Source organism: Rhinoraja longicauda, chromosome 1 (assembly GCF_053455715.1).
Source record: "Rhinoraja longicauda isolate Sanriku21f chromosome 1, sRhiLon1.1, whole genome shotgun sequence".
Lineage (NCBI taxonomy): Eukaryota > Metazoa > Chordata > Chondrichthyes > Rajiformes > Arhynchobatidae > Rhinoraja > Rhinoraja longicauda.
In genome coordinates this window covers 42,886,820-42,899,067 of record NC_135953.1, presented here as the reverse complement: position 1 = coordinate 42,899,067, position 12,248 = coordinate 42,886,820, and the positions used below count along the sequence as shown (strand labels likewise).

Sequence of the window (12,248 nt, the reverse complement as noted above, 5' to 3'; positions counted from 1 at the left end):
AGGAATTATCTGAACTTGTTAAGCATATACTAACATGCAAAATTCCCAGTCAGCAAAGGAACTCAATGATTTAAGCCTGCATTCAGATGTGACAATTATTTGTTGTGGTTTCAAGGTGTAGATCAGCTTAAACAAAACTCAACCTTTGCACCCTATACGTGGTACAATACTAGAATCTTTAAGGAAACTGTGCAATCCTAGTTAATTAATCACTCAGCCCTTAGGGGAATCAATAACAAAGCTTGGTCAAGCCGTTAACAAGATAAGGTTTTGCCTCTCCCGCATACCTCTTCATCAAGACCCCAGTTCAGTCCTTCAAGTATGATGCAAGCCAGTTTGTTCTCTGCAGCAGATAAATTGTGGTTCAGAAGCCATCCACGGATTACACTCATTTCAGCTGAGGTTATTTTCCACAGGTGCAGCGGAAGTTCTTTAAATAGGTACAAGGAAACCTACAACAATAAAAGACTATTACTTAAAGTCTCTCCCAATATCAGAAAACTACAAGTTTAAGAATTACTATTCTTTCTACAAAATGTGCTGATATTAACAATCTATATCCCAACTATATCTGAATTGCCATTATGCACTAACAATGCATAAAGTCATAGACAGTGGAAATCATGAAATGTAATTTACACCTCTCCTACCCGATAACACCTTACTTTTAATGATAGACACAAAAAGCTGGAGTAACTCGGTGGGACAGGCAGCATCTCTGGTGAGAAGGAATGGGTGACATTTCGGGTCGAGACCCTTCTTCAACTGATATTGCAAATTTGCAAGCTATCAAAAGTGAAACTATTATCCTGCTCTTTTATATTTTCGCTGTTGGATTTTTCATTTATTACTCAAGTGTATAAGTGGCATCAAAAGTAATTCTATAGCAGGAATATTCATAGTTCGACTTGACTGTATTACATATAGTATCGGACCTGATTGGATTGCTTGCAAAACAAAGCTTTTCACTGTACCTCGGTACATATGACAATAATAAACCTAAACCATAAGTGGTGGCTCAATGTTCAATAGTACTTTATTGGCACATGTGCAAAGATACAGTGAAATTCTTTATTTTGCATACAATTCAGCAAAATCATAGTACACATAAGTACACTCTTACACAAATGAAAAAGTGCAATAATTGTGTTATAAAAATAGTAAACTTCATAGATGCTTATGAATTTCAAGGTGGCAGTGGATGAAGAAGGGGATCTGTACTGGTGAACGGGCTGTGAGCAGTATGGAGCGATGGAGGACACCCAACGAATCGCCAGGCTGGGTCAACCCCTGCAGCACCAACCCTGTGCCGCCACCAAAACATTTAAAGCCAAGATAAGACTACACTTTTAAGATCTTGAAATTTGAAGGGGACAAGATGACACCCGAAACATGGCGACTCTTTGTGTACCACCTCAGTGAAGTTTACTATTTTTATATCACAATTATTGCACTTTTTCACTTGTGTAAGTGTACTTATGTGTACTATGATTTTGCTGAATTGTATGCAAAACAAAGAATTTCATTTTATCTTTGCACATGTGCCAATAAACATTGAGCCACCACTTATGGTTTAGGTTTATTATTGTCATGTGTACCGAGGTACAGTGAAAAGCTTTGTTTTGCAAACAATCCAATCAGATCCGATACTATATGTAATACAATCAAGTCGAACTATGAATATTCCTGCTATAGAATTACTTTTGATGCCACTTATACACTTGATTTCCACTGTCTATGACTTTATGCATTGTTAGTGCATACTTTATGAACATTTTTCAACAGTAATCTGCTGTCTAAATATTCAAATTGGAAGTACAATTTAGAGGCAGAACAAATTACAGAGGCAAAACATTTCATTCTATCTTTACTCATTTAGTTGTAAAGCAAAAGGAATAAAAGTGCATATTTGTGATGGGTTTTTACTTTCAGAAGATGATTAGTGTCATGCATTTTCAATTTTCTCTTATTGGATTCCTTGTAAACAAAGAGCTTTTTTTCCTCCCCGATATCAATTCAAATGAGATGCAGAATAAAAGTTGTATTAATTTTGGCTCTGTTAAATGTAATTTATTTTTCTGTTTTCCTTGACTTCCAAAGTTAGGCTCTTGAAAAATTATGAGATCTCCCTCCGTGAACTAGCAATTAGGATCAATTATTCAGTCACCTCATGTAGAACATTAAGTACGAGCAAAGCAGACATTTATCATAATGAACTGCATAACAGTTACCAAGATAGGTTATAATTATTATGTCACTCATCATCTCTCACTTTTTATATTAAACGCACTTCCAAGGCTTTAATTGACTCAACTCTTGCTGAAACACTTTTCAATCCCTCTTAACTAGCAGGTTTGGAACGCCTCTGATGCCACTTTCAGGGTATTATGCCCTTGTTCTCTTGGATCCCTCTGCTCTTCAACATTCCCCAGGGCCCTATCATTCACTGTAAAGGTCCTGCCTAAGTTCGACCTCCCAAAATACAACACCTCACATTTCTCTGTATTAAATTCCATCAACCATTCCTCAGCCCACCTGGCCAATCGATCAAAATCCTGCTGCAATTTTTCACAACGATCTTCACTATCTGCATACCCTCGTTACGTTCTCGTTTCACTCCTACCATCGAGAAGGTGGTATAGTCACCCACTTTTGTATCATCTGGAAACTTGCTAATCTTGCCGTGGATGTTCTCATCCAAATCATTGATATGGATGACAAACATTAACAGGCCCAGCACCGAACCTTGAGGCACACCATTAGTTACAGGCCTCCAGTCCGAGAAGCAACCTTCCACCATTACCCTCCGCTTACTTCCTTGAAGCCAATTTTCTATCCATTCAGCTATCTCTCCTTGGATCCCATGCGATCTAACCATCCAGAGCAGCCGACCATGCGGAACCTTGTGGTGCTTGCTTGTACATTCTCATCCAAATTGTTGATATATACAACAGACCACAATGAACACAGCACCAATCCCCGAGGCACACTACAGTCCTCCAGTCTGAAAAACAATGTTCCACCACATCTCTCCTCTTTTATGACTTCTCCAAGTTTTGTTTAACAGCTTAGAATCACAAATTCTACGCACGCTTCGAAAGGGAGAACACTGATGTGCCTTCTTGGGCCCCCATAACGTCTGAAGACATGGCAATCTCAGTCATGTCAAGGTCGATGTCAGAAGATCTTTTATGTGGGTTAACCCTTGGAAATTGTCTGGCTGATGGTGTACCTGGTCACGTTCGTACAATGATGGTGTACCATCATTGCTGGACCAATAATGGGTCATGATGAGTCGGAGAGAGATTGGTAATCTGATTGAATGGCGCAGGAACAACAACCTTGCTCTCAATGTTAGTAAGACCAAGGAGCTGATTGTTGAATTTAGAAGAGGGAAGCTGAGGATCCAGTGTCTTCATCAACAGGTTAGCAGTGGAGAGAATAAACAACATCTAAGTTCCAGGGTGTGCATATCTCTGAAGATCTGTCCAGGACCTAGCACATTAATGCAATCGTAAAGAAAACCCATCAATGCCTCTACTTCCTAAAATCTGAGAAGATTTTACATCTCGATGAATACTCTTTTGACTTTCTACAGGTGTACGGTAGAGAGCATATTAACTGGCTGCATCACAGGTTAAATGGCCTCTGTAAAATTGGCCCCAATAAATTGAGAGTGGATGAGAAAGTAGGATAACATAGAATTAGTGTGAACTGGTGATTGATGCTTGGCATGGATTCGGTAGGCCAAACAATCTGTTTCCAAGCTGCATCTGCAAACTGATCTGTGGGGCGCGCTGCCTCAAAATGGCAACCAGTATCTAAGACCTACACCACCCTCGTTACATTCTCGTTTCACTCCTACCATCGAGAAGGTGGTATAAAAGTCTGGATACCATGACCACCAGGTTCAAGATAGCTTCTTCCCAACAACCATCAGGCTCTTGAACATGACAAAACAGTAACTAAATTATAAACTGTTCTGGTTGCACTAAGGACTTTGGGCCTTTTTGCACTAATATTGAGAGTATCAATTTATTGATTTTTCTTGTTTATTTTATGTTATCAATGAGTATTGTGTTTACAAGCATGTTATGCTGCTGCAAATAAGAATTTCATTCTTCCATTGTTGGTACATATGCAGTTAAACACGCTCGACTCTTGAAATAGATTCAGCAGTTTATGTACATAGGCAGATTATTCAACATACCATACCAACTTTATCAATGCTTTCTTGTACACGATCCAGAAGTATAGAAATTACATGAGGATGTGCTAATGAAATTGTGGCCAGAAGTTCACGACCAACTTTGGAAAATGATTCACGAGTGGAAGGACTTACATAAGCTACCTAAATGGGGAAAAAAAATGGAATATTTTACATATACAAGAAATAGCATGATTGTTCTGCAATCTTTCTGTCCATCTTTTAGCCGATGACACATCATTCTGTGCCATTACCAGTAGATAATTTTATCTCATGCATTCTCTTGACTCCTGTTCCCACCATCTAATTTAGCAATTCTCCTTCCCAATTGGTCTGAAAATACGGTGAAGAAGAAACCTCTCCTGAACACAACTCAGAAGTTACAAATGCAACTTGGGGTCTATTCAAAATAATATTAAACAATCTGACACATTTGTCCATTATACCATCAGGTGAAGCAAAGCCATTGAATTTACCAAATATTACCTTTGGCATTCATACATTCCAACACAGACTGTTGACACTTTTACCAAGTTAACTGAGTAAAAATGCACTACAACATTCTTGATCCTTACCTCAAAGATAACATATTAGCTATGTAATCATTTGGGATCGCAGATATAAACACATTAACAATATCATCTTTCTGAGTATCCCTCAACTAACTATAAACATTAAAATAGCTCATTAATTATTACATCTTTCTGATTACATATTTTAGTAATAGAGCACTGCTCTTACAAAAGTTAATTATTGTTCCTTAAAATTGTAAAACAAATCTTAATGCTTTTTAACAGAATCTTCAATTTCTAAACAATGTACATACCTCATATATTTCTAAAGCAACTATCTTCACAAATTCTTGATCCACATTTTCTTTTTTTGAGTGGGTCATGTGTGCAAATGTGGTGAGAAGACATATTCCATCTGAGCTTGTAATGTTGGACAAGCACTGTTCAAACATTTCTTTATGCTCTGGATCTGTGTTAAAATAAAAGTATGTAATATTATGAGAGGCATCGACAGGGAAGACCCTCAGAACCATTTTCCTAGCATGGAAAAATGAAGCTTTAAGATGAGAAAAGTTTAAAGGAAATGTGTGCGGCAAGTTTTTTTTATACAGAAGGTAGCGAGTGGCTCAAGCATGCTGCCAGGGATGGTGGAATGGATGGTTATAGGTTCTGTGCAGACAGATAGGAGTTTGTCTTGGCATCATGTTCGTCATAGACATTGTGGCTGAAGGGCATTTTCTTGTGCTATACTGTTCTATATTTTATTTTCTTGAATCAGAAACACAAAATGTAATTTGCAGGAAGCAGAAACACAAAATGTAATTTGCAGAAAGCAGAACTTGTATGCTATCACAAAATGGGATTAGTAAAATGCCACTAAAATTAAAGATTAATGGCTCTTCCTAAAATTGTATGTCAAATCTCTTACAAGACATGATGTGTAATTAAACCTATTCACTTAAAACTAAATTTCTCAGGAAGGGCTGGAAATCATTTTTTTCTTAAATGAATACTCCAGGAAAGCCTAGTGTTAATCGAAGTAATAGTTTTACCTTCTATACAGATTTTATTTATTCTCGGGATGTGGGGACAATGCCGATCCACTTGGGCTAGGGATACTTTTGTTTGGGGTTTCAACCACCTAAAGCCAGAACAAGTTGAGGCAAAAAGATGATCATTTTTGTGAGAGACCTTGTTTGAAACGAGATGTATGCAAAATAGTTTTGATTTTAATTTATTCTGGTGCTACGTCACAAATGAACAGATGTATTAAATTTAATTTCATAACATACGATTTATGCTCAAATGTCTGAACTACCAGTTGTGTAGTAATAATTATGAGGCTAACTCGCCTACAATATTGCACCGATTACTGTCCTATAAATCTGATAGATGAAGGCACTAACTTGAACATTTGAATGAAAATTCGGCATGTATAGATACATACTGGTTAGCCTGTTGCAGATTTTACACCAGTAATACATCATCTTTCCAACCTGCTGTTAAAAGTCATAGAGCAATAGAGCTGTACAACATGGAAATAGTCTATCCAGTCCACCTTCTCCATGCTGACCAAATTAGCATGGCATTCTAGGGTACTCATATGACCATGTTTGCCCATTTCCTGCTATGGACTTCCTATTCGTATATCCGTCCAAAAGTCTTTTGAAAGTTGTAATTGTATCTGCTTCTATAACTTCCTCAGGTAGCTCAATCCAGTTACGGACTACCCACTGAATGAAAAGGTTGGACGTGTGGTCTCTCATAAATCTCTCACCTCTCACATTAATTCTGCGTCCTCTGGTTTTAGAATCCCCTACCCTGGGAGAAAAACAGCGAGCGCTCACTTTATTCATGGCCCTCACGATCTTATACACCTCAATAAGGTCACTCCTCAACCTCCTACGATCCAAATAAAAATGTCCCGCCTCTCCCTATAACCAAGACCACAAGTCAAATAACATCCTGGTGAATCTTTTCTGCATTCTTTCCAACTTGATCATATCTTTCATATAGCTGGGCAGCAAGAACTGCACACAGTCTTCTAAGTGTGATCTCACAACGTCTTGTACAGCTGCATCATGGTATCCCAACTTTTGTACTCAATACCCTTCCCAATAAAGGAAAGCTGCCAAACCCCTTCTTTATCAACCTGTTCACCTGACACATCACTTTCAAAGAACCTTGCACCTGCACTCCTCAGTCTGTTCTGCAACACTCTCCAGGGCTCTACCATTTATTGTATGTCCTACATTGGTTTGATGTACCAAAGTCCAAAACCTCACACTTGTCAGAGTTATATTCCATTTGCCATTTTCCTTGGGAAATTTTACATTTCCTTGGCCCACCTTCCCTGATGACTTTTTGTAAACTTAGTATCCTTTCCTCACTGACCATTATAAAACCAATTTTTGTAGCATCTATGTTTACTACCAATGAACTCCATTGTCATCCAAATTGTTAATGGTGATAACAAACAACAGTAGTTCCAGCAATAACCCCAGCAGCACTCCACTGGTCTGACTCCAATCAGAGAAAAACAACCATTTACAACAACGTATTAACTATTTTCTCCATGCCAATTTTAAATCTAACAACATCAAGTGGACCTGTTGGACCCAAACCTATCCTGCATTGGCGCAGCACCCTCTCCTCCCCTCCCCTCCCTCTCCCCCCTCCCCCTCAACCCCCCTTATCCTCCCTCCCCTCCAACATTTCTACAATTGATGTACAACATTAACCATCCTCAAGACTTCCAGAATTTCACATGTGGATAAAGAAGACGTAAATGGCTCTGCAAGGGTTTCCATGCAATTTCTCCCCTAGCTTCAGAAGGTCCTAGGATGCACTTGGTTGGGCCCTGGGGATTTAACCTCCTTAAAACCGTTATCCATTCAGTACATACATTGGTATAAATTGAAGGTAGACGAAAAATGCTGGAGTAACTCAGCGGGTCAGTCTGAAGAAGGATCTCGACCCGAAACGTCACCCATTCCTTCTCTCCAGAGATGCTGCCTGACCCGCTGAGTTATTCCAGTATTTTTTGTCTACCTTCGATTTATACCAGCATCTGCAGTTTTTTTCCTATACATTGGTATAATGTGTATTCGTATGCCTAGGTACACAAGATTTAAAAAAATGATGGAATCATTGATATTCAACAAATATCTACTTGCTTTGAGAATTTTTGGAATACAATTTTTGAATTTGTGTTTATCTAAATCACCAAGGTGTGTATGAAGTGGTAAATATTTACTGTTGATTTCTAAAAATAGTTGTTATGCAAATGGACATTGATAATTGCAGTAGAAACCATTATATTAGTGGAAAGAAAGCAAATGTAGATAAGCAAACAATAATGGCACTGCTCCCCTATCTACTAAACTGCTTTAAATTTAATAACATAGAAATGAAATCAAATTTTCATAAACACTGCTTAGAAAAGGTGTGCTCAAATGCATTAGAGGTGACAATATCTTTGCATTACCTTTAAGCTTGATCTTGCACTCATCAGAATGTAGTTTAGCACATAATCCCTCGATATTCTCACATTCTACACAATGTAGACTGTAGAAGAGTTTCCATATCATCTGCTTTGATAAGGTTTCAAATGGCATCTCAGACATGAAAAGCCAAATTCCCAACCTGTTACAAAGACATTTTGTGTCTTATCTTAAAAGAATTGAAACATGACAACAATTCTGATTCTTATATGGTCAGTTTAACATTTGGCATGCACAGCTGTATAATTATATTTAAGATTTTCCAAACAAAGTGCCAAGAAATCCATAAGTAAAAATGTTATTCTCTGACTTTTGGCATTCTAGAGTAACGTAGACCTAATAAATATTGGATTAGAATGTACCCTAGAAGATTGACTTAATTCCCAAACATTTCTATGACAGTATTATTTTCTGCTTCTTGACCAAAGACCAATTGCCAGCCACCAACCCCCAAAGCATCAACTGTCTGTACTCGCTTTGGGCCCAGTTACGAGCATTCCAACCCTCCAAGCACTAATTAGGCCTTCGCTGCGCCAAACCTCCCTGGTACACGCCCTGGTACATTCTAATAGGTGTACATCGCCTATCCATGTTATTCAGAGATGCTGCCTGACCTGCTGAGTTACTCCAGCACTTTGTGTTCTTTTGTGTATTAACCAGCGTCTGCAGTTCTTTATTTCTACACATGGGAGCAATATCGAGTGAGATCAAGTATAGTAGATATACGTTTCTAGGACAGTCCTTTGGTATAGAACATCATTTGTTTCCAAACTGCTTTAAGAGGCAATGGACTGGTCCCTATTCAAGGAATCTGCAGGTGAATATGCCACTGTTGTCACAGACTTTATCAGCCGTGTACCAAAGAAATTGATACGTGTATTCCTCAAGCGGAATCCATGGAGTAACTGCGGGGTCCACTCCCAGGTGGTCCAAGTTGGCAACATTCAAATCAAACAATCCCGAGCGGTACAATACATCTATCTACAACTTTTGCAGAGCCAATAAGAATGCCAAGAGGGAATTCCAGACTAAGCTGGAGTCTCGAGGAAATGACATGGATACCTGTAGATTGTGGCAAGGTTTGCATGCTATAATAGGCTACAAAGTGAAGGCAGGCAGTGTCACTGGCAACAATGGGTCCCTCCCAACGAACTCAATGCATTCTATGCCGTCTTTGAACAGACGGTCGGTGGTGGAATGCTACTTGCCCTGCCAGTCCTGTGTGTGCCCCAACCAACAGATATTGAGGTAGATTTCTTGAGAATCTATGGAGAGCAACTGGTCTGGATGGAGCCCCGACCGTGTCTTCAGGATCTGTGTGGATCAGCTGGCAGAGGTATTCACATGCATATTTAACCTCCCACTACTCCATTCTGAGGTCCCCAACTGCTTGAAAAAGACCACTGTCATCCATGTGCTGAAGAAAAGTGGGATACGTGGCCTTAATTATTATAGTCCAGTGGCTCTGACATCCACTAACTTGGAATGCTTCGAGAGACTGGTGATGATGCACATTAACTCCAGCTTCCCAGCCAGTCTTGATCCACTGCAGTGTGGTTACTGTTGTAACAAGTCCACAGCAGATGCCATCTCCCTGGCTCATTTCTGAACTCCTAAACTCATTTCTGGAACACCTAGGCAATAAGGCCTCCTATGTTAGACTTTTATTTAATTGACTATAGCTCTGCCTTTAATACTATAATCCCATTGCCAAGGAACTTGAAGCTCTCAACCATTTCCATATCTGCACCATTGATAATAATTAGACCCTGCACCATGAACTCATCTCCAAATTTTGGGACTTAGGAATCCGCTCCCCCCTCTGCCAGCAGGTCCTCGACTTTTCTGACCCACAGACCCCAGTGAGGATAGGTGACAACACTTCCTCCACAATAACCCTCAACAGCAGTGCCCTGCATGCATGCCTTTTCAGCCTTCTACTATACTCCCTTTACACTCCTGACGGCAAGGCTAAATTTGGCTCTACTTCCATCTACAAGTTTGCGGTGACACCGTGGTGGGCTGAATCACGAATAATGATAAGACGAAGGAGACAGACTCTGTGACATGGTGTCAGGACAATAATCTCTTCCTCAATTTCAGCAAGTCGAAGGAGCTAGTCTTCAACTTCAGGAAGCATGTAGGAGTACATGGCCTGATCAGTATCTCTGGTGCAGATGTGGAAAGGGTTGAGAACTTGAAGTTCTTTGGCGTTAATATTACCAATGATCTGTCGTGGACCAACCACATTGATGCGTCAGCCAAGAAGAAACACTAATGGGGAGAAGGCAAGAGAATGGGGTTAGGAACGAGATATAGATCAGCCATGATTGAATGGCGGAGTAGACTTAATGGGCCGAATGGCCGAATTCTGCTCCTATCACATGACCTTATGACCTAACACCTTCACATCCTGAGGAGACTGGGGAATTTCAAAATGTCTCCAGTGCTCTCACAAACTTCTATAGATGCACCAGAGAAAGCATTCTGTCAAGTTGCATCATAGCTTCGTCTGGGAACAGCTCTGCCCAAGACTGTAAGAAATTGCAAGGAGTTGTAGAGGTACCCCAGTCCATCACAATGACCAGAAGTTCTCCCTGCTCCCGTCTGGCAGAAGGTGCAGAAGCTTGTAAGCACACACAATCAGACTCAGGAACTGTTTCTTCCCTTCTGCATCGGGTTCTGAACGCTCCTAATATGGGATAGGGTACTGTCCGATTCACCTCTACTCTACTCTACTCCATTGTGGACATTTGACTTTGTCTAGGGGACTGATGTGCAACAATGCTGAGAACTATGTATAATAAAGAACTACAGATGCCGGTCTAATTCGAAGATAGATACAAAATGCTGGAGAAATTCAGCAGGACAGGCAGCATCTCTGGAGAAAATGAATGGGTGACGTTTCGGGTCGAGACCCTTCTTCAGACTCATGCTGAAAACTATATTTTATACTCTGTATCTTCCCCTTTGTTCTATCTATTGTTCTTGAGTTTGAACTGATTATATCTCTTTATGGTATATCTGGCCTGTTTCCATAGCATGCAAAATAAAAGCTTTTCACTCCACATCAGTGCATGGCAATAATAAACATAAACCACTTTATGGTGGGTTCTGTGGTGTCCAATAACTAATGTGGGAAATGCATCTACAGCAGGTGTTTGTGAAGTGATACGTTCCTACACCTTAAAAAACAGGGCACTGTGTGCTCTCAAAATGCTAAATTATATCATGAAAATTTCTTCTCCACTTTGAGCAGTCATGGAGATAGATTATTAGCCTGTGGGGATGTTACAATTTTCCAGAGACTTAAAGTATGTTCTTGAATATTTTCCATTGTTTGCCTGGTAATCTCTTCCCATGATAGAAAATACAGGAAAATCTCCGCAGGTCAGGCAGCATTTATGGAAAGGGAAACAGTTAACATTTCATGTCTGAGACCCCAGGGCTCAGAGGATGGAGCCTGGACGTGAAATGGTAACTGCTTTTCTTTCCACAAATACTATCTAACAAGCTATCCTGTGTTTTCTATTTCTATTTCTTATTTCCAACATCCACTGTTTAAAACAAAGATTCTTCACATGATGAAGCTCAGAAGAGACCCTCTATTTCAAGTGTTTGGTGTTGAGCATGCAAAAGGCATAGCCAACATCATAGCCAACTGATAGTAACTAGGACTTCAACAACCAGGGACATCTGTCTGAGGGAAGACAGATGTTCATTGGTTCACTTGTCCTTCCAATTATGACCCACTCCCAGAATCATAATGTGGATACATGCAGGTGGTTCTGTTACAACACATATTTTAATAATGCAAACGTGATGAATTAGGGAACATTTTTAGTATTCCATGGGCCAAATTGGTTATAATGTGATTTCTATCGAGAATTAGAGAACCACTTAAAAGTAACTGCGGAAATTGACAAGCAGAAAAGAAAGCTGCCTTGAAAAGAAAAACACTCTAAACAAAAAACAGTTTCCTTCTAAAGCCCTTGACCTTGCGCAATAATCAGCCATTATTGTCTC

At 39.6% G+C, this 12,248-nt stretch overlaps 1 protein-coding gene across 3 annotated transcripts in view; it reads right to left on the bottom strand.

Annotated features, from left to right (window-relative positions):
• The window catches only part of epg5 (ectopic P-granules autophagy protein 5 homolog (C. elegans)), a 94,847-nt gene that overhangs the window by 57,946 nt on the left and 24,653 nt on the right, over positions 1-12,248 (bottom strand). For all 3 annotated transcript variants that reach the window (XM_078396210.1, XM_078396221.1, XM_078396230.1), the window contains exons 11-14: positions 8,207-8,364; positions 5,034-5,188; positions 4,211-4,351; positions 288-452 (exon numbers count right to left, since the gene is read on the bottom strand). In XM_078396210.1, coding sequence (XP_078252336.1) covers positions 288-452; positions 4,211-4,351; positions 5,034-5,188; positions 8,207-8,364 — 619 coding nt within the window. The remainder of the gene's footprint in view (positions 1-287; positions 453-4,210; positions 4,352-5,033; positions 5,189-8,206; positions 8,365-12,248) is intronic.